This window comes from Oncorhynchus mykiss, chromosome 8, assembly GCF_013265735.2.
Source record: "Oncorhynchus mykiss isolate Arlee chromosome 8, USDA_OmykA_1.1, whole genome shotgun sequence".
Taxonomy (NCBI): Eukaryota; Metazoa; Chordata; class Actinopteri; order Salmoniformes; family Salmonidae; genus Oncorhynchus; species Oncorhynchus mykiss.
The window spans coordinates 9,200,767-9,224,696 of NC_048572.1; the positions used below are offsets into that span (position 1 = coordinate 9,200,767).

The 23,930-nt window shown below is 42.5% G+C and overlaps 1 protein-coding gene across 2 annotated transcripts; it reads left to right on the forward strand.

The window, feature by feature from the left end:
* Positions 1-422: 422 nt before the first annotated feature.
* Positions 423-12,888, forward strand: LOC110529327 (protein LBH). 2 transcript variants are annotated; one of them, XM_021611460.2, is made up of 4 exons: positions 423-570; positions 7,874-7,978; positions 11,612-11,780; positions 12,090-12,888. In XM_021611460.2, the coding sequence occupies exons 2-4, from the start codon at positions 7,892-7,894 to the stop codon at positions 12,143-12,145; spliced, it is 312 nt and encodes a 103-aa protein (XP_021467135.1). In that variant the 5' UTR covers positions 423-570; positions 7,874-7,891; the 3' UTR covers positions 12,146-12,888. The 2 variants fall into 2 exon arrangements, with proteins under 2 accessions (XP_021467135.1, XP_021467134.1); XM_021611459.2 differs by having other exon boundaries at positions 425-737.
* Positions 12,889-23,930: the final 11,042 nt, after the last annotated feature.

Sequence of the window (23,930 nt, forward strand, 5' to 3'; positions counted from 1 at the left end):
GTTTTAGCCTACTTGGAAAATATTTTCTTTATCTTGAACTACACTGTTGGTTAAGGGCTTGTAAGTAACCATTTCATGGTAAAGTCTACACATGTTGTATTCAGCGCATGTGACTAATACAGTTTGAAAAGTGGCAACTTTACACTATACATGATAGTGGCAACAAATGGAATTGGGTTGGATATAGTCATGGTAGGATACAGTATTTCTTACAATCTATTTTGACTGAAATTGTGTTGGTCGTTGTTAATAAGTGCAGTCTTTTTTACAGTTCAAAATAGTTTCGGAAAATGCGTTACTCATCAGATTGTGCCGCTCTCCCCTCTTCTTGTAAGATTGCTCAACAAGTCTGTGTTTTTTGTTTTTTTGGGGGTGTGCCCTTTTTCTTTTTGAGCACATACCCCCCCAAAAGGTCTGTGCACGGCCCTACTCATGACAGAGAGACACGCGCAGAGAGTGAGAAATATACCAACCGTGTGCGCACACACTCACACCGCTCATGGAGACGCTCCAGTCCTCCAGTGACCTGAAGCTGTTACCTCCGCTGGAAAGTGGAATCGGAACTTCGCGGTAAGCAAAGAGGCGAGCCGCAAGCTCACAGAGAAACACAATCAAGCGAACGTTATTGTTGTACCAACTCGGAGACAGGCGACCACAGCTCCACTCTTTATATCTGAGTAGCCTACATCATCCGCGGATAAATAAAGACCATAGAATAACATTAACGTTCGATAAAGGTAAGTGATGGTCCGTTTCTTCTTAGAGCTATTTTCAACCATACGTATTTTCAGCAACGATACTTATAAGCAGAATCACAAGTTTGTAGTGCGTGCCCTTTTAAGCTCTCCACTGCTTGGCTTGTGTCCAACTGTCCATTCCATAGCATTATCATGAGAGCTTCCCTATACACAAAAGCCATGTACGGAAGCTAAAATTGTTTTTTTGAGAGATAAAAAAAAATGCACGTAGAACACAGATGACAATAATCTAAGTATCAGTCATTGATAGTATATTGTAGGCTGTAGTTGATCGGTCTGTGATTTATAAATATAAATAAATTGTGTAACTTTTGAAGCCATGTGCAGATTATCATAAATGACTAAAAACAAATTAACACATCTATGACACATTATAATGTACTGACATTTTGTTTGGAACATGGCTATTTTCACAACCGAGCTGGCAATGGAACCGACTCTTATGATCCTTTGGGCAATGGTTATGCGTGATTATGTAATATACCGTGCCATGCCTTAAAACGTTCTGTCGGTAGAGACGCATATTGACAAGAGGGTTTACAAGCTTGAGTGTTATTTCTAGTTTGACATTAGTTTCACATCTGACTGTGAAATGAAAAGACTTCACTCATTTGCATGGATTTGAATTGCGCCAGGCAATGAATTGGGCGCTTGCACGCACTCTTCAGGCCAGACTCGCAGGCTACACACAGCCAGATCGCAGGCAACACACAGCCAGATCGCAGGCAACACACAGCCAGATCGCAGGCCACACACAACCAGATCGCAGGCCACACACAACCAGATCTCAAGCTACACACAAGTATTGATGCATCTGTCTGTCATATGGAAAGTTTTTTTTGTAAAAATTTATTCGTGTGAAACAAATTTCAGAAGTGCAAACTTTGCACCTGTGGTTTTCTGAATAGCACACTATTACCTTTGACCTTTATTTCAAATGTTCTACTTCCTTAAACTTTTTTTTATCCCCATTAGGCAACAATAACATGTGCAGAATATGCATAACATATGCATTTGATGAATCAGTTTAGTGTCAGTTTTGAATCTCTGATGTTTTGAGGCCCTAAGACCTGTTCAGCAACTCTAATTTGCAATGCGGTGGACTATGCTACCTGTGTCATTTCCATAGATTTGAATAGATATGGTTTTCCATATTGCCGGGAGCAGGTGAAACTAGCATCACTAGCCTTACACCTTACTTGCCTTTATATTGTTGGAGGAAAGGAGAAATTAACTGCGTCAAAGGCTCCCTCAAATTGGAGACGTTTAACTTGTCGCTCTCTGGCGACAAGGGTTGGAAAATCAATCAAGGATACTAAAAAAAAATCATGTTCCTAGTGTGTGTGGCTGAGCCACACACACACACACACACACACACACGCACACGCACACAAAGAGAAAAAATACATGCGCACATACATGCACACACAAACACAGACACACGCACATAAGCACACGCAAGCTAACTTGGACAGGAAACAAGCGAATTAGTCTTTATAATATAATAACATTTGAGTTTATTCATGTTATCTAGCTGCAAATAGTTTGATCAACGCAACCGTACAGCCTTTCTAATGATGACACCCCCACAGAGAGTTTTAGACGGGGTCTTTTGTTTCAACAGAAAATGGCACCAAACACGCATGTGCTCCTTTGATCCCCCACTCCAGTTCTTTTTGTTTGTCCCCACTCACACCTCGCGGATGAGAAGGGTACGCGCTAACAAGGGCTCTGATGTCGGCAGGGTGTGCTGCATTTGTAATTGGATTATAGTCTAATCACAATAATAAAGTGTGCAATATAAGCGCCAGTGCCAGCCCACATTAGTTGGAGAAATTCTCCTTTTAATTCATTGTCTTCTATCACGGAGACACTGTATGAATTGTTCCACATTTTGTTACGTTACAGCCTTGTTCTAAAATGTATTACGTTGTTTTCCCCCCTCAATCTACATACAATACCCCATAATGACGAAGCAAAAATATATATATATATTTTGCAAATGTATTAAAAATAATAAACGGAAATATCACATTTACTATTCAGACCCTTTACTCAGTACTTGGTTGAAGCACCTTTGGCAGCGATTACAGTGTCAAGTATTTTTGGGTCTGATGCTACAAGCTTGGCACACCTGTATTTGGGGAGTTTCTCCCATTATTTTCTGCAGATCCTCTCAAGCTCTGTCAGGTTGGATGGGGAGAGTCGCTGCACAGCTATTTTCAGGTCTTTCCAGAGATGTTCGATTGGTTTCAAGTCCGGGCTCTGGCTGGGCCACTCAAGGACATTCAGAGACTTGCCCCAAAGCCACTCCTGCATTTTCTTGGCTGTGTGCTTAGGGTCGTCCTTCTCCCTCGAATGCTCAGTTTGGCCGGGCGGCCAGCTCTAAAAACAATCTTGGTGGTTCCATAACTTCTTCCATTTAAGAATGATGGAAGCTACTGTGTTCTTGGGGACCTTCAATGCTGCATTTTTTAGACAATCCTGTCTCAGAGCTCTACGGACAATTCCGATGACCTCATGGCTTGGTTTTTGCACTGACATGCAATGTCAACCGTGGGACAATAATATAGACAGGTGTGTGCCTTTCCAAATCATGTCCAATCAATTGAATTTACCACAGGTGGACTCCAATCAAGTTGTAGGAACAACTCAAGGATGATCAATGGAAACTTCGAGTCTTTGGAAGTTTCGAGTCTCATAGCAAAGTGTCTGAATACTTACGTAAATAAGGTATTTCCGTTTTTATATATATATATATATATATACATTTGTAAATAGTCTAAAAACCTGTTTCGCTTTGTCATTATGGGGTATTGTGTGCAGATTGATGAGGAAAACATGTCATTTCATCCATTTTAGAATAAGGCTGTAACGTAACAAAATGTGGAAAAAGTCAAAGGGTCTGAATACTTTCCGAATGCATTGTACATCCATAAACAAACCAATTAGGGGCCAGGATGAGAATGTCTATAGGCCTATTAGAAGCCAGGATTAGTATGACAGTGATAGCATGAAGGGGCAGGTTGGACCATGTGGTGAACATTCTTTCTAGAAGTGCATTCGGCTCTTTAGTCACCACAGTCAGGATATTTGTTTAACACCCCTTTAGAATAAGAGCTTTGTTGACATGTGGTTGATAGTTAGTCATCCCTATTGACATAGTGTTGATTCTTGGCAGAGATCTATGTGCTGACTGAATTGGAATGTCAAGCCAGCTTCTTTACTGTAACCTTGATGAGACTATGTTATGTGTGATGAGTTACGCATCTTAATTCTGGGCCTGGTTGATCCTAAGATACGGGAGCATTGGCTGGGTGCTTGGGGCTGTGTAACAGGTACTGTACATAAACCTGTGGTGACTTTGATTATGTGGATCTCAGAATCTGTCACTGTTGTGGGCTCGGCTCCTGTCTCAAACACTTATGTCACAGCTGGCTCTCTTGGGCTATAGTACTGCACACACACACACACACACACACACACACACACACACACACACACACACACACACACACACACACACACACACACACACACACACACACACACAGATCCAATTGCCCACTCACCATTCATACCCTCTTGAGTATGGCACTCATTTCCATAAAATATGTCCTGTTTTTGGCCCTTTCCTCCACATAGATCCCTTCCAACCCCCTATAGACCATCCAATCCAACCCAGTTTGTTCACAACTGGCTCCCTAAGGTTATTCTTTGTTATTAGGACTGGGCAAAACAATAGACACATCCTTACGCTATCAACACCCACTGGCACTTTGGAGTATGGCACTTTTTCATAAAAGACATCTTGATTATTGACCGCCCACCATGTCTCCGTGGCAACAGCTGGGGTGGGGGAGAGGGGGGGGGGGGGGTGTGTGCAGTAGATTAGTCACCCCACCAAACACACACATGTGCACGCACGTTTACACACAGACACAAACACACACTAGCATTAGGACTGATGATGGCTCTGATGGTTACCAGACGTCCAAACGATCAGATACGATAACCCAGAGCATTAGGAAGCATGGAAAAGAGTGGCTCTGTGTAGTTTGATGGCTGTGAGGATCCCGTGCTGCAATGAGTTTGAACATGGCACTGGTAACAGTGTTAATAAATAGCCCATTGCTGCAGGAACTACAGTACACGTTGAAGTGTTTACTGAAAGCTGCTTTGGCCGAAAGCATCTGATTATTAATGGGACTGTGGATCCGTTTTTTTTTGTTGTTGCCTTCATTCAGGTCAAGTGTGGAGAACAGTGTTTGTACACTTTTGTTCCAGCTCAGCTTTAACACACATGTGATTCAACTAATCATGTTGTAAAATGGAAGACAACACTTAGCTGATGGTTTTATTTCGGGTGGGTTAGTGATGGGCTTGTGATGATGTTTATTCCTGTCCATCTTCCGGTTTTCTCTTCTCCCTGGCACCTAATTGATCGGTTTACCCTCATCGATTTGCCAATCACTCACTTTCCCATGTCGAAATTGTTAGTAATTGACTAACAGAATAAGACTGTACTTGTTACCATGTTCACATGTATTTTAGTGAAAGTTTTTTTTAAATACTATATAAAAAAAAATGTATAAATTAACATAAAAATAAAACTTTCCTAGGGATGAGGTGGAAGATGGGGTTGTTCTAAAAATGGTAAATTGTATTGTTTTTCATTGATTGTACCGATTGATTGACTCAATGAAAACAATTTTTCACAAAAAAATAAAAATAATCGTTTTCCAACCAAAGTAAAAATGTGGAAGTGAATATGGAGAGACTTGTTGGATGTACTATTTGATGAAAGTTCTGAACAAAATTTATGTTTTTTTCCCAGCTGTTCTCAGTGCCGCTTAGTTTTATGAAATATCTTTATCTTGGATAAAATGCATCATTTTGAAAGAAACACACACACTGTGCTAGTGATTTTCCGTTCCTGACTGAAACTAGAACTCAAAAAGGGAATAAGGCTACAACTGTACCCTTATTGTCACCGAAGCAGAACAACTTCATTTTAATGTTGAACATGTTAAACCTGAATTATTTACCTTCCCAGCAGCAGTTGCATCCTTGTTCCTGGTGTCAGACAGAGTAGGGTGAAGTTCACTGATCTTGGGTCAGTTTAGCATTTCTCCCACTAATGGTTAAGGTTAGGATTGGGGGAGAGGAAGCTGATCCTAGATCTGTACTTAGGGGAAACTTCACCCCGGAGCATGTCAGACATTATGCTCCAACTCACGCCCTCATCTTCTCTATAAAAAGAATGCTCGTTTGAATGAACATTTTTCTTGCCATGAGTCGAGCAGTGAAGACTGTAGCAAAGACTCAGTGGACAAAGATTAAGTAAAGTATACATCATTTAGACACACAAGGTTCATTTTAGGACACAGCAAAAATCTAAATGGTGTGGTTGGGCTTTGAACCGGCTACCCCCATAGCTCCATCTGCTGTAATGGAGGATATTTCCAAAATGTTAGGTAAACGTTAGGTAACATTCTCATTCAATTATTTAACCTTTTATTCAACTATTCAAGTCAGTTAAGAACAAATTCTTATTTATAATGACGGCTTACCAAGAGCACAATCTAATGATACTGTGATATCATGCAGCAGACATTACCTGAACTAAAGCTTTCCCATAACCTTTGGTAAACATTCTTGCAACACATTGCCAATTTGCTGAGAGTATTTTGTTGGTGCATGAGCAGAATCAGGCCCTGTAGCATTCATTGGCAAATGAGAAATGAAAATACGTAAGTGTACATTGGCTGTGTTTACACAGGCAGCCCAATTCTGATCTCCGACCAATTGGCCTTTTGACCAACCAGATCAGATATTTTTCCAACAGTTAGTCAAAAGATCAGAACTGGGCTGCCTGTGTAAACGCAGCCTTAATGACTGTCACAGAAAGGCCCAATTCCAAACCAATCATTCATTACTTGCCCCGGGTTTGTGCTGTCTTGCCAACTCCTATGATGAGACTCACAGCTAAAAACGGAATTGGATAGGAGTCAGGAGTATGGTACTAGATAGACTTTCCCAATTACAGTTATTCTTTGGCAGATCAAAAAGGGTCTTAGGTGATGGGCGTGGCAATGAGCATGGCCCCTCCCCCCCATGCTCCCCATGAGCATGATTGGCTGTCATTAAGCTCCATCTTGGCACTGTATTTTTTTGCATTTTTTAAAGACATTTTCATGCAATTCTACACATTTCTCCATGGAGCTGAATTCTTTTTTTTCAGCTTCAATGCTAATTTCTTGTAATTCTACACATTTCTCCATGGAGCTGAATTCTTTTTTTTCAGCTTCAATGCTAATTTCTTGTAATTCTACACATTTCTCCATGGAGCTGAATTCTTTTTTTTCAGCTTCAATGCTAATTTCTTGTAATTCTACACATTTCTCCATGGAGCTGAATTCTTTTTTTTCAGCTTCAATGCTAATTTCTTGTAATTCTACACATTTCTCCATGGAGCTGAATTCTTTTTTTTCAGCTTCAATGCTAATTTCTTGTAATTCTACACATTTCTCCATGGAGCTGAATTCTTTTTTTTCAGCTTCAATGCTAATTTCTTGTAATTCTACACATTTCTCCATGGAGCTGAATTCTTTTTTTTCAGCTTCAATGCTAATTTCTTGTAATTCTACACATTTCTCCATGGAGCTGAATTCTTTTTTTTCAGCTTCAATGCTAATTTCTTGTAATTCTACACATTTCTCCATGGAGCTGAAATAAAATGTTACAGTTCCAAAGCTAATTTCCTGCAATTTCATACATTTTGCCATGGCTAATGCTGTGTTCTTTTGCTCAAACTGTCTAGCTTTTATTTAGGTGATTGTTGGTTCTCAAGGATCATATATAGCAGCATAATTTGTATCTAGTTAGTGGTTTAAGTTTACACTGAAAGTATTTTTCCATCTCTAAAATAAATGTATGCAACCCGAAAAAGAAAAAAAAAACGATTAGAAAAATCCCTGCCAATATTGTTCACACCTGTTAAGCCCTTGGGACTAGTTGTAGGGATGTTTGGTTTGTAACGGGGCCATACTTTATGGCTTTGTTACTGTAGTGAGAAAATGTCCGCCTTTCTTTTTGTTTTGGTTTGGGTGAAGGCGAGGCTTACTGACGGGATGACAGAAGTGATGAACACCTGTGATTCGACGGTGGGAGACTTCACCGTCGGAGGTGCCCCAGCAGACGAGGGCATATCCTTTCAGGTGGGACTAATTCAAACAGACACAACAAAAACTAAAACCAACAACACACACTACAGCACAACATAAGAATCGTGTACATGCACAAACAAATGATGAGCAACACGTGCACACACACACACGCGCGCGCACACACACACACACACACATACACACAGACACACACACACACACACACACACACACACACACACACACACACACACACACACACACACAGACACACACACACACACACACACACACACACACACACACTAGACACACACACATACTCCATGTCACTCTCTCAGATCTCTCTCTTCTCCTCTCTCCTTCCCTGTAGACCCATGACAAGTGCAAATGTCCCTCCATTGCTCTAAACTGACAGCAAGGCTATTTCTGAGTGCACCTCCATCACAGCCTCCCCTTTCATCCCCCTCTCATCCTCTGGAAAAAATCCCATCTGATTTCTGCTAACTTTTTACAGTGAAGACCCAGTGACTTCAAAGACCCAGTGACTTCAAACTCAGTGACTTGTTTGACCCAGTGACTTCAAACTCAGTGACTTCAAAGACCAAGTGACTTCAAACTTCAGTAATCCCCCCCCCACACACACAGTGGTGTTTTGGAAGTAATCCCCCCCACAGTGGTGTTTTGGAAGTAATCCCCCCCACAGTGGTGTTTTGGAAGTAATCCCCCCCCCACAGTGGTGTTTTGGAAGTAATCCCCCCCACAGTGGTGTTTTGGAAGTATTCCCCCCCCACAGTGGTGTTATGGAAGTAATCCCCCCCCCCCCACAGTGGTGTTTTGGAAGTAATCCCCCCCCACAGTGGTGTTATGGAAATTATCCCCCCCACACAGTGGTGTTATGGAAGTAATCCCCCCACCCCCCACACAGTGGTGTTATGGAAGTAATCCCCCCCCCCCCCCACAGTGGTGTTATGGAAGTAATCCCCCCCCCCCCCACAGTGGTGTTATGGAAATAATCCCCCCCCACAGTGGTGTTATGGAAGTAATCCCCCCCACAGTGGTGTTATGGAAGTAATCACAGTGGTGTTATGGAAATAATCCCCCCCACAGTGGTGTTATGGAAATAATCCCCCCCCACAGTGGTGTTATGGAAGTAATCCCCCCCACACAGTGGTGTTATGGAAGTAATCCCCCCCCACAGTGGTGTTATGGAAGTAATCCCCCCCCCCACACAGTGGTGTTATGGAAGTAATCCCCCCCACACAGTGGTGTTATGGAAGTAATCCCCCCCCACAGTGGTGTTTTGGAAGTAATCCCCCCCCCCCCACAGTGGTGTTATGGAAGTAATCCCCCCCCACACAGTGGTGTTATGGAAGTAATCACAGTGGTGTTTTGGAAGTAATCCCCCCCCACACAGTGGTGTTATGGAAGTAATCCCCCCCCACACAGTGGTGTTATGGAAGTAATCACAGTGGTGTTTTGGAAGTAATCCCCCCCCACACAGTGGTGTTATGGAAGTAATCCCCCCCCCCCCCCCCCACAGTGGTGTTATGGAAGTAATCCCCCCCCACACAGTGGTGTTATGGAAGTAATCACAGTGGTGTTATGGAAGTAATTCCCCCCCACACAGTGGTGTTATGGAAGTAATTCCCCCCCACACAGTGGTGTTATGGAAGTCATCCCCCCCACAGTGGTGTTTTGGAAGTAATCCCCCCCCACAGAGGTGTTTTGGAAGTAATCCCCCCCCCCCCCCCCACAGTGGTGTTATGGAAGTAATCCCCCCCCCCCCACACAGTGGTGTTATGGAAGTAATCCCCCCCCCCCCCCCACAGTGGTGTTATGGAAGTAATCCCCCCCACACAGTGGTGTTATGGAAGTAATCACAGTGGTGTTATGGAAGTAATCCCCCCCACACAGTGGTGTTATGGAAGTAATCCCCCCCCCCCACACAGTGGTGTTATGGAAGTAATCCCCCCCCCCCCCCCCCACAGTGGTGTTATGGAAGTAATCCCCCCCCCCCCCACAGTTGTGTTATGGAAGTAATCACAGTGGTGTTATGGAAGTAATTCCCCCCCACACAGTGGTGTTATGGAAGTAATTCCCCCCCCCACAGTGGTGTTTTGGAAGTAATCCCCCCCCACAGTGGTGTTTTGGAAGTAATCCCCCCCCACAGTGGTGTTTTGGAAGTAATCCCCCCCCACACAGTGGTGTTATGGAAGTAATCCCCCCCACACAGTGGTGTTATGGAAGTAATCCCCCCCCACAGTGGTGTTATGGAAGTAATTCCCCCCCACACAGTGGTGTTATGGAAGTAATCCCCCCCACACAGTGGTGTTATGGAAGTAATCCCCCCCCACAGTGGTGTTATGGAAGTAATTCCCCCCCACACAGTTGTGTTATGGAAGTAATCACAGTGGTGTTATGGAAGTAATCCCCCCCCCACAGTGGTGTTATGGAAGTAATCCCCCCCACAGTGGTGTTATGGAAGTAATTCCCCCCCACACAGTGGTGTTTTGGAAGTAATCCCCCCCCCCCACAGTGGTGTTATGGAAGTAATCCCCCCCCACACAGTGGTGTTATGGAAGTAATCCCCCCCCCCCCCCCCCACAGTGGTGTTATGGAAGTAATCCCCCCCCACACAGTGGTGTTATGGAAGTAATCACAGTGGTGTTATGGAAGTAATCCCCCCCACACAGTGGTGTTATGGAAGTAATCCCCCCCCACAGTGGTGTTATGGAAGTAATCCCCCCCCCCCCCACAGTGGTGTTATGGAAGTAATCCCCCCCCACACAGTGGTGTTATGGAAGTAATCACAGTGGTGTTATGGAAGTAATTCCCCCCCACACAGTGGTGTTATGGAAGTAATTCCCCCCCACACAGTGGTGTTATGGAAGTAATCCCCCCCACAGTGGTGTTTTGGAAGTAATCCCCCCCCACAGTGGTGTTTTGGAAGTAATCCCCCCCCCACAGTGGTGTTTTGGAAGTAATCCCCCCCCCCCCCCACAGTGGTGTTATGGAAGTAATTCCCCCCCACACAGTGGTGTTATGGAAGTAATCCCCCCCACACAGTGGTGTTATGGAAGTAATCCCCCCCACAGTGGTGTTATGGAAGTAATTCCCCCCCACACAGTTGTGTTATGGAAGTAATCACAGTGGTGTTATGGAAGTAATCGCGCCCTGCACAAATTGTGTAATACATCCTCTCGTCGGCTCGAGCTCTTCAGAGGCCCGAGATGTTGAGATAGAAGTGACACTTGCGGCTTGCAGCTAATGCAAAGAGACTCGTTACCCCGGCATCCATTTCAAAGCTTTAAATAACATTTTAGACTAGCGGGAAATGTCAATCAGGGGGGGAGGAAGTGGAAAACATAGTTTCCCATTCAAGTCACTAGCCAAATCTCCTTACCTCTCTCACTGAGCATCATCTTGTGGCATGATTAGTCATGCTGTCTTTTCTCTGGAATGTGTTTTGAGCCCTTGGAGACTACTTGGTAAATTACACATTTGTTGGATGCCACAAAACACTAAACTGAGCATATAATCTAGGGTTAACCTGATCCTACTCCATCAATGTCTCAGATGTTACCAACAGGATTGGCTTTACTAGCAATACACCCCAACCCTTACCCTGTTTCCCAGATCTTCTCTTATTCTTTGGTTACCCCGACGTGATTGTGTTTCCAGATCTTTCCTGACTCCCATGAGCGGTTCCCCAAGCTGTCGAAGCGGCTTCCGTCCATCGTGGTGGAGCCCTCCGAGAGTGGGGAGGTGGAGAGTGGCGAGCTCCGCTGGCCCCCTGATGACCCCAGTTCCCCTGACGACGACTCCGGAGAGGTTGAGGCCCAGGCAGTAGGTGAGAACCACTAAAATCCATTTACAGCCAAGAGATGTGAAAACCAGGAGGGCTCTCCAGGAGACAATAGAATAGAATCAGTTTATTTTTCTGAAGCAAACGTCAGACAAAAGAGAGGAACTGAGGAACTCTTACTTGCTGTGCCTAATGAAGTTTAGAACATTTTAAAACTGTTCAATAGTATTGAGGTTTGTGATTTGGAATACTGGAAAAGACTAGGAGTTTGTAGGTTGTAGTCAGGGGGGGGAGCCTGTAAGCAAAATGTAGCTATCCAAATGGAATGTATTTAAATATGTGTGTTGGTGGCAGGTGGAGAACATCCCGAAGACGAAGAGCAAGTTGACAGAATGATGGGAGGAGTTTAAATCTGACTCTCGCAGTGCGGGCACCATTCCAGCCGTTCACAGTGAGTTTCTCTATGACGGACAGCAGCAAGGAGGAGGGAGGGTCTTCAGGCTAAACCCTTAATTAATAGAACCGCCAACACATTGGTAGACCTCCACACCACTTGGTGAGGCCGAGTCCTGCACGATTGTCTTAAATAGCTCTTACGTGCCAAACCTTAGTGGGTAGCTTGCTACTGTAAATCAATTGTTGCTTGTTTTACTTTTGTGTTTCACACTGCCATTTTTATTAAGTACACCCCTTTCAGAGTTTATCTGTGATCTGAAGATATTGGAATTAAAGACAGGAACGCCTCGGTATATAAAATGTTAATGTATCTGGCTATCTTAGACCAAAGTCTAGAACACTGTACTCTTATGAAAACTGTATGTATACTGTAGATATACAGATTTACACAGTGAGCTTGGAAGAGAAGAATTCATCATTGTATAGCTGTCAGCTTCTGCTCAAATGCATGTTATTATCTATTAGTACTTATTACAGTTTTGTTTTCCTTTCAAACAACAGGATTTGAAGCATCATTGTATTACAAAGCACATGTACTTGAAAAAACATAATTTTCACATAACTGGTTTTATTATTTAATATTTTGCCCAATTTCATAGTGTCTGGGATTGTTTTTGTTCATTAAACTTATAAACGCAACATGGAAAGTGTTGGTCCCATGTTTCATGAGCTGAAATAAAAGATCCCTGAATTTTTCCATACGCTCAAAAAGTTTATTTCTCTCATATTTTGTGGACAAATTTGTTTACATCCCTGTTAGTGAGCATTTCTGCTTTGCCAAGATAATCCATCCACCTGACAGGTGTGGCATATCAAGAAGTTCATTAAACAGAATGATCTTTACACAGGTGCACCTAGTGCTGGGGAAAATAAAAGGCAGCTCTAGAATGTTCAGTTTTGTCACACGACACAATGCCGCAGACGTCTTAAGTTTTGAGGGAGCGTGCAATTGGCATGCTAGATGCAGGAATGTCCACCAGAGTTGTTGCCAGAGAATTTAATGTTCATTTTCTATACCATAAACTACACATGCACAACGTTGTTTTAAAAAAAATTGTCAGTACGTCCAACAAGCCTGACGACCGCAGACCACGTGTAACCACGCCAGCCCAGGACCTCCACAACCGGCTTCTTCTCCTGCGGGATCATCTGAGACCAGCCACCCAGACAGCTGATGAAACTGAGGAGTGTTCGCTCCCTAGTGGGTGGGCCTGGCTCTTTGGCCTCAGTGGGCCTATGCCCTCCCAGGTCCACCCATGGCAGCACCCCTGCCCAGTCATGTGAAATCCATAGATTAGGGCCTAATGAACTGATTTCAATTGAGTGATTTCCTGATATGAACTGTAACTCAGTAAAATCATTGAAATTGTTGCATGTTGCGTTTATATATTTTTTCAGTATAGTTTGGAGTCTGATATTATGGTTACATTTCAAGAACAAAAACGTCTCGCTCACACCCTTTAAAATGCATTGCAACACATGCACAAACGTAGATACCAAAGCACTTCAGATAGTGGTGTTTTTATTTTTCTCAACACATAAGAACTGTATAAATGTTCTATGGGAGTGCACATTTATTTTGTATTGTTTTCAAATATTGAATTCATTTTCCTCTCTAATTACAATTGGATATTTTCAAACATTTTGCAACAGGTTATTATCCCACTTATTCACTGTATCACATGTAAATGTGTGGGATATTAACCTATTACAGCACATTAGCTAAAACACATTAGCCTGGGTATATACTGTAGCTACTGAACACTAAACCAGAATTGACCATTCATGTCTACTTAGTCTTTTCATGTCTACTTAGTCTTTTCATGTCTACTTAGTCTTTTCATGTCTACTTAGTCTTTTCATGTCTACTTAGTCTTTTCATGTCTACTTAGTCTTTTCATGTCTACTTAGTCTCTTCATGTCTACTTAGTCTCTTCATGTCTACTTAGTCTTTTCATGTCTACTTAGTCTTTTCATGTCTACTTAAAGTATTTTGACTTGTCATAGCTGGTTTTTAACCAAGATTCCACTTATGACAACTGACATGTGAACCTTCCAGAATGCCCCACTTATGACAACTGACATGTGAACCTTCCAGAATGCCCCACTTATGACAACTGACATGTGAACCTTCCAGAATGCCCCACTTATGACAACTGACATGTGAACCTTCCAGAATGCCCCACTTATGACAACTGACATGTGAACCTTCCAGAATGCCCCACTTATGACAACTGACATGTGAACCTTCCAGAATGCTCCACTTATGACAACTGACATGTGAACCTTCCAGAATGCCCCACTTATGACAACTGACATGTGAACCTTCCAGAATGCTCCACTTATGACAACTGACATGTGAACCTTCCAGAATGCCCCACTTATGACAACTGACATGTGAACCTTCCAGAATGCCCCACTTATGACAGCTGACATGTGAACCTTCCAGAATGCCCCACTTATGACAACTGACATGTGAACCTTCCAGAATGCCCCACTTATGACAACTGACATGTGAACCTTCCAGAATGCCCCACTTATGACAACTGACATGTGAACCTTCCAGAATGCCCCACTTATGACAACTGACATGTGAACCTTCCAGAATGCCCCACTTATGACAACTGACATGTGAACCTTCCAGAATGCTCCACTTATGACAACTGACATGTGAACCTTCCAGAATGCCCCACTTATGACAGCTGACATGTGAACCTTCCAGAATGCCCCACTTATGACAACTGACATGTGAACCTTCCAGAATGCCCCACTTATGACAACTGACATGTGAACCTTCCAGAATGCCCCACTTATGACAACTGACATGTGAACCTTCCAGAATGCCCCACTTATGACAACTGACATGTGAACCTTCCAGAATGCCCCACTTATGACAACTGACATGTGAACCTTCCAGAATGCCCCACTTATGACAACTGACATGTGAACCTTCCAGAATGCCCCACTTATGACAACTGACATGTGAACCTTCCAGAATGCCCCACTTATGACAACTGACATGTGAACCTTCCAGAATGCCCCACTTATGACAACTGACATGTGAACCTTCCAGAATGCCCCACATATGACAACTGACATGTGAACCTTCCAGAATGCCCCACTTATGACAACTGACATGTGAACCTTCCAGAATGCCCCACTTATGACAACTGACATGTGAACCTTCCAGAATGCTCCACTTATGACAACTGACATGTGAACCTTCCAGAATGCCCCACTTATGACAACTGACATGTGAACCTTCCAGAATGCCCCACTTATGACAGCTGACATGTGAACCTTCCAGAATGCCCCACTTATGACAACTGACATGTGAACCTTCCAGAATGCCCCACTTATGACAACTGACATGTGAACCTTCCAGAATGCCCCACTTATGACAACTGACATGTGAACCTTCCAGAATGCCCCACTTATGACAACTGACATGTGAACCTTCCAGAATGCCCCACTTATGACAACTGACATGTGAACCTTCCAGAATGCTCCACTTATGACAACTGACATGTGAACCTTCCAGAATGCCCCACTTATGACAGCTGACATGTGAACCTTCCAGAATGCCCCACTTATGACAACTGACATGTGAACCTTCCAGAATGCCCCACTTATGACAACTGACATGTGAACCTTCCAGAATGCCCCACTTATGACAACTGACATGTGAACCTTCCAGAATGCCCCACTTATGACAACTGACATGTGAACCTTCCAGAATGCCCCACTTATGACAACTGACATGTGAACCTTCCAGAATGCCCCACTTATGACAACTGACATGTGAACCTTCCAGAATGCCCCACTTATGACAACTGACATGTGAACCTTCCAGAATGCTCCACTTATGACAACTGACATGTGAACCTTCCAGAATGCCCCACTTATGACAACTGACATGTGAACCTTCCAGAATGCCCCACTTATGACAGCTGACATGTGAACCTTCCAGAATGCCCCACTTATGACAACTGACATGTGAACCTTCCAGAATGTCCCACTTATGACAACTGACATGTGAACCTTCCAGAATGCCCCACTTATGACAACTGACATGTGAACCTTCCAGAATGTCCCACTTATGACAACTGACATGTGAACCTTCCAGAATGCCCCACTTATGACAACTGACATGTGGACCTTCCAGAATGCCCCACTTATGACAACTGACATGTGAACCTTCCAGAATGCTCCACTTATGACAACTGACATGTGAACCTTCCAGAATGCTCCACTTATGACAACTGACATGTGAACCTTCCAGAATGCCCCACTTATGACAACTGACATGTGAACCTTCCAGAATGCTCCACTTATGACAACTGACATGTGAACCTTCCAGAATGCCCCAGTCTGTTATTACATGAGTTTTTTCAACATTTTATGTTGTGTTATTCATTTCGGCACAAATAAGACAACTACTATTATTCATTTAACTAGGCATGTAAGTAAAGAACAAATTCGTATTTACAATGACAGCTTACCAGGTAACAGTGGGTTAACTGCCTTGTTCAGGGGCAGTACAACAGATTTTTACCTTGTCAGCTCAGGGATTTGATCCAGCAACCTTTTGGGTACTGGCCCAACACTCTAACCACTAGGCTACCTGCCACCTATAACTGTAGGTGCTGCAGGATCAGGAGAATTATATTCCATGTTTACGTGTAGCTATGGCACATTGAAGGGAGTCGTGGCTGTCGATAAAATCTACCTTCTTTCCCTCTGCATAGAGCTTATCTCAAACATCTCAACTGACAACGCATTGACAACACTAATTACACTTTCCATCAATTATACAAGTTGTCATAATAACTACATTGTAGAATATACATGATTAAGTGTACAATACAATCATCTACGTGCTATTTGCATGGTTTACGGTAACAGTAATGACTGGTTTCTTATGGTCGAAAAAACAAACAACAATTCACTGCTATACTTCTGTTTATTAAAATACATGTTTGTTATTTGTTGTACATTATTTTGGATCTTTAAATATATAAAATATTTATTTTAACATAACATAACGTAAGATACTGTACCTGGCTATTTGTGATAAACGCTTGTGAAGAAAATAGCTTTTTTTATTCTGCATTTTGGTTGGTTGAGTGTTTCTGAGAATGGAATTGAAGCATGCCAGTTCATGTGAAGTTTTAAATGGCAGAATTGCACTGAGATGTTGATCGTAGTGGTTCAAACTGAACTTAGTTCTCTTTGTTGGAGTGTAGAGTGAGTGTTGGCTGAGTGTTATTTAACTGAGGAAAGTGGCCACTGGGTGCGTGTTTGATCAAGTTTGGACTTACCATAGAGCAGCTGGCACTATACTAATTTCTTCATCCCGTGATTGCCAGTTTTGTCCGTGTTGTGACAAATGGGCACTTTGCAGCCCACCTTTCCTATACACCTGCTGCTGGGGATGTGAGAGGAAATCAGTTGTGAGTTTTTCCCATAGAGATAGTAGAGAGCCAATCTCCAATCTATACAATGGACTCTTCTGTAACGGCATGTGGGGTGCCTATGTGGCACAAGAGCCCTCTATCCATCTTTATGGTTCTCCCCCAGCATCAGCTCTAATGTCCTGGGGTCAAGCTTGTTCACAGTTGTCTTCTGGGTTCTCAGGGTGGCCTTCTTCATCCTGGAAAGTACTTTCAGTGCGCCTGTAGGGAGAACTCCTGTCTGGGTGATGTAACTCACGCTGGCAGACACTCTCCTTGGACCATTGTTACCCCACTTGTGGCACACACTGATTGAGCCGGTCTCTTGGAAAACAAGAGCGTCTCATTGGATGAGAATAGAGTCCTGGAGAAAGACAGACATATGTATGAAGCTGAAGTTCTGTATCTAAGAAAGTCTGTCTGAGATAAAAAAAAAAGTGTGTTGTAGACTAGGCCTGTAAGTAGATTTGCTCCGGGCTAAAACTAAGCATGATAATGAAAATCAAGAAAAGGGAAACACTTTCTTGTCCAAAGATTGTGGAGAAGAAGCAACAAGAAGTAAGCAAGACGAATCCTTCATATGGCCCTCCTGTCATGTCCTGATCTGTTCAGGAGAGAGCAGCGTAGAGGGAGTCAGATAAGCAACGCACACGAAGTGCCCAGCTTTATCTTGTATGCCCTGCCAAAGACTCTGTTGAGTACTTTTCCTAAAGGAACATTGTTCGAAGAATGATAGCAATGCACCAGTGGCCTAAATCCAGCTAATTTCCCTCTGAGGAGTCTTCCTTCCTCCTCTTATAAGTGAATGATGACACCAGTGTTGAGAGTGTGCCATATAATATATACCAAGAGACCCCGCTGACCATCTGGCAAGGACCCCTGATAGTTAAGGCCAAACTTCCCCTGCAACTTGGGCCCATCAAACTTACCCTTGAGCTTTGAGGATTGGTGGTTGTTGCTGCTCTCTCTCTCTCTCCCTCTCTCTGATTGGTTGTTGCTGCTATGTCAGTACTCTCTCTCTCTCTCTCTCTCTCTCTCTCTCTCTCTGATTGGTTGTTGCTGCTATGTCAGTACTCTCTCTCTTTCTCATCAGGATTGGTTGTTGCTGCTATGTCAGTACTCTCTCTCTCTGATTGGTTGTTGCTGCTATGTCAGTACTCTCTCTTTCTCGTCAGGATTGGTTGTTGCTGCTATGTCAGTACTCTCTCTCTCTTTTCGGGATTGGTTGTTGCTGCTATGTCAGTACTCTCTCTCTTCAGAATTGGTTGTTGCTGCTATGTCAGTTCTCTGTCTCTCTTCAGGATTGGTTGTTGCTGCTATGTCAGTTCTTTCTCTCTCTCTTCAGGATTGGTTGTTGCTGCTATGTCAGTTCTTTCTCTCTCTCTTCAGGATTGGTTGTTGCTGCTATGTCAGTTCTTTCTCTCTCTCTTCAGGATTGGTTGTTGCTGCTATGTCAGTACTCTCTCTCTTGTTCTATTTCTTGCTTCCTCTCTTTTGTCCACTGAAGAGCCCTTCTCGTTCTCTCGTCTCTTGCCGTGACGTCAATCGCCCACGTCACCAAGGCAACATTAACTTGCAACACAGGCATCACAGCCGAGTCTCGTCTCCTGCTCTCGCCACGGAGCACTTAACGCTGCAGTGCTTCCATCATTACACCTGTTTAGCAAAATTAACACATCACATCTGTGCTGTAAGTATTATAAAGCCTGAACAGAACCGACCATGATTTTTCTATTCTTAAATCTACCCATTCCACCTTTTTCCACAAAAACAAAGGATGTTGATGGTAGCTCTTGGTGGTGTATTTACCAAGTTGGTTACGTAAGAGTGGCTCTCGGTGGTGGCCCATTACAGCTTGGCTGAGTGCCTTAGAGCCAGAGAGAAAAAGCACTTTCCTCTCCTCCTCTTCCTTCACCTACACAAATACAACAAGGCTTACCATGCTAGTTCACAGTGGGTCGCTACAGGCCAATTCCGCCCTCAATGGAACACGATGACCTCACTCAGAAAAATCAGATAGAGATTACTATTCAGACCATAATACAAGGATTATTGAGCACACTACCTACCATATCAGTGGTCAGTTGTCATCACATCAATGGCATGGGTCTGATGATACTTGGCTTCAATTAACCCCCTTTTAAGAAGTAGATGAGTGGCTGGAATCTGACAATGTGATGACAACAGGTCCATTAGAATATGTTCAGGCTGGTTCTACATGGGAAATGTTAATAACAGCAGGGTCAGGGGTGAATTGGTGCTTGGAGAAATAGGCATTGGCCAGAAGATACATCCACCAGCTATAGGGTTAGAAGGTGCCCAAAAATACTGTAATTACATGTTGGGAATCATTCATAAAGGCTGCCATCTTGTACAGGTCTCCCTTGTAAAAGTGCTTTATCTCAACGAGATTAACCTGTATAAATAAAGGTGAAATGAATGCATAAATTAAAGAAATCATCCCCTCAGTGGCTACTCTGACATGATAAGTAGGCTACTACGTGGTAGATCACTTCCCAACCTGGTGACCCTGCTTTTTTCGGACGAGGGACGCATCCCAAATGGCATTCTATTCCCTATGCAGCGCAGGACCTTTCACCAGAGCCTGACCAAAAGTAGTGCACTATAAAGGGATTATGCCGCCATTTGGGACTCGTGATACACTGGCAACGTGATACACTGGCAAAAGAGACGAGAGACTGAACCCCGCTGTGAAGTGGGTAGAATATATCAACACATGGCCCTTGTGATTGGTCTCAAGTGCACCGAGTGGAACATCTTCCTTCCACTTGTTTGAGTTCCGCCAGGTTGCCATAATGAAACCCCTTCCTCCATATTCGTCTGGGACTCCCCAATGCGCCGCTTTGAGGCAATTTCACAGATAAATTTACAGGCTGGGTGATGAAAAAGTCCTTTTTGAAGACCTGAAAATCACAGAGGGGAGAAGTGAGGATGAGAGAGGGAGAGAGAGGGAGGAAGATAATGTAGAGGAAATAATGACAGCTAGAAGGAGAGAGACAGGGAGAGAGAGAGAGAGAGAAATAGAGTCCTGCATTCACACGCTTTTTAGGAGAGAAGTTTGAAAATAAATTGCGTCTCGGCACTCGAAAGGAGTTGTTGGGGTGTGAAATCACAATACGCCTCATTTAATTCCAATCAACTCTCTTGTCTCCTCTATCTCTCCTCTCAGACTAAACTGACTCCTCTAAAGGAAACTAAATACCCACTTGATGATTACCTGTGCACAACCTGCCCTACATTGTCCGACAGCTTGATCACCTGTTGGGTTTTTTGATCAGCTCAGCTGTGCAATCCCCTCCCGGTTGAGGACTCTCGCCACATCCACCAACAGGTGTCACCATTACTGGTTTGAGAAATTGAGAGAGACATTTCAACCTATTCTCTTTCCATAGTCCCTAGAAGATCTTTACAATAAGTGTATGCATTGTAACTGAAGTCGAGTACCAGATAACGTGCAGCGTTTAGTAAATGACAAGCATCACAGTGTAATGTGTTTCACCATCATACATGCCCTCCCATAAGGTACATCATAAACACACCATGCACTTATACACAATTGAAGTAAACAAATGAACACACGTGTCAGAATCAAACATTTGCAGAAGTGTTTTGTGTAATGTTTTGTTTATGTGGTGCTGCAGGTAGCCTCGAGGTTAGAGCGTTGGACTCCCTGAGCTGACAAGGTTAAAACATTATTTTTTTTAAATAAAAAACGATGTAATTCAAAATATCTGTCGTTCTGCCCCTGAACAAGGCAGTTAACTCACTGTTACTAGGCCGTCATTGAAAATAAGAACTGACTTGCCTAGTTAAATAAAGGTCAAATAAATTTTAAAAAAGCGCCGAATACAACAGTGAAATACTGTGAAATGCTTACTTACAAGCCCTTAACCAACAAGGCAGTTTTAAGAAAAATAAGTGTTAGGTAAAAAATAGATAAGTTAAAAATTTAAAAATTAAAAAATGTATTCTGTGGTTCCCATAGTGGTGTGATGTCTAGGCAGAGAACTCCTGTACATTTTAAATATTTTATAGTTTTCAATGTTTTTAAATTGCATTTTATCAATTAATCTTTAATTATATTTTTTTGCACTTTAGTTTTATTAAAGAACACACAAAAAAAGACGGTCTGGCAGGTACAGCACACATCATACGTACATCCGATTGGTTACAGTAACATCATCTTTGAATAATTTTTAAGTATTGAAACCTATTTTTCCCAGTATTCCTGACCTCTCTCTTTAGAGATGTGTTAAAGTAAAGGTCATACGCTCCATATAGTTTATTTCCTTAACAATGTCTTTAGATTGGGCCTCCAACAGGTTTCCAACTTCAACTTGTCTCTATTGTGGAATGTCGTGTCGTTGACTATCATTAAATGTGAAGACTGTATATTATCAAATAAATTCTCTATGTGTAATTTAATTATGTGACTAAACTAATCATGTAACTTTAATTAACTAGGAAGTCGGGGCACCACGGGAACATGTTGTTTATAGTGTGTCAATTTCCCAAATATAACTCTTCAGATATATTCAAATCTTATCAAAACAGTCGCTTATTAATTCATTTTATTATTACGTCTCATTACTGAACGCAAACCCTTGGATATCTGCATGAACCCTAGCTTAGATCATAAATCAGCGATATACAAATTTGTTTAATTATTTATTTACTAACTAACTAATCAAATCACAGAATTACATAAACACACACACAATTAGTTAAACATTGGGTACTAACATGACACAAGGAAAAGTCCCTAGTGGACAAAACCGATATGCCAGCTTGGTAGACAAAGGAAAAGGGTGGAGACCGCTCAAGAGCAGGAAACTCATAGAGGATTACTACACTCGTAGATATGGCTAATCCTTTGCACATGAACAACCTGTCATTCGAAAATAAATTGCAATTTACGGATGTATGTCTTGCTGTCTCTCTCTGTGGTCGCCGGTCCATCTGCTGAAGAGAGTCGACAGAAAAGTCACTGGTTGCATTCCCCAGAAGTCACAGTCTGTCGTAGTTGTTATATTGGGTACTTCAGAGTACCATTCGAAAATCTTCTTTAGATCGGCTGCGTTTACCAGACTTAAGTATTGAAACAGCTGCAGTCTGAATAATTGTTCTTTAGTTTATAGAGTTGTAACCATTTCAACGTGGGGACTCCGTCCCGATGTTCTCTGACTTGTCCTTTGGTAGAATCATAGTCCCAAAAGGGCCACGTCGAGACAGTAAGTTATCAGGTATTTCACCTAAATACAGATACTTTTTTGTTTGTTCTATGTCAAAACACATATTTCCAACGTAAGATATTATTTATCCCCAGTAGGATTCAATTGCAGGGCAGTACCAAAAGAGTGATCCGCCATTGATAGTCCACATTCTCCCCAACAAGGGTGTTGGGAGTCGGTCTGTCTTCATTTCAGTTTAGGTGTTATGAAGAAACGTGTCAAATTCTTCCAACAAAACCTTGAGTTAGTAGTGCTTGAGTCATATGTTCAACCATGTTTCATCAGTTATTTCAATGTTAAGTTCCTCCTCCCATTTCTGTTTTATGTAGTGTTTCTTCGAGGATAGAATACCCAGGTAAAGATTTGAAGTTTATTTCTATTATTTTGATACTCCCCAAGCTGTATGCGTTAGTTCATTCTTGGATCAATTTCTGAGGTCCTCGAGGGTCAATCACTTTTATTTATTTTAAAAAGTATTGTCAAACTTACAGGTACCTGTAAAAATCTTGTTCATCCAAGCCATGTTTTTACTTAGGTCCTGGAAGCTCTCTAGATCCCCATTCCTTATAATTGTGCGTCCACTGTTTACATCTGTTATACTGAGTTGCAGGGATAAAGCTGACAATTCAGCAGTTTGACCACTCTGTCTAAATTAAGTAGCTTAAAAATCCACTGTTTTATTATATTGTATATTGCTATTAGCATGTCCTTATTACCCAAAACTGGTTGTATGGGGTCTCTCTGTCAAAGTAGTCTCAATGGCTTTCCATTTAGATTTGGATTCTGAATTGCATGAACACAGCAGAGGACTCAATTGGGCTGACAAAAAAAAAAATGTTAGGCTTGGTAAATCCATACCACCCTCTCTTGTCCTTTGGTAATTGTAATGTTGTATATCTAGTTCTTGGTCTCTTACTCTTCCAGATAAACCTTGATGTCTGTTTGTCCCTAAACTGTTTAGGTGGGATTTCTATGGGCAGTGATTGGAACAAATACAGTAACCTCAGCAGTATATTCATCTGGATTATATCAAT

Coding starts and splice junctions, on each gene's coding strand:
- LOC110529327 (XM_021611460.2), top strand. CDS start 7,892: ATGACAGAAGTGATGAACACCTGTGATTCGACGGTGGGAGACTTCACC. Junction 7,979..11,611: donor ACGAGGGCATATCCTTTCAG/GTGGGACTAATT, acceptor TTGTGTTTCCAG/ATCTTTCCTGACTCCCATGA. Junction 11,781..12,089: donor GGTTGAGGCCCAGGCAGTAG/GTGAGAACCACT, acceptor TGTTGGTGGCAG/GTGGAGAACATCCCGAAGAC.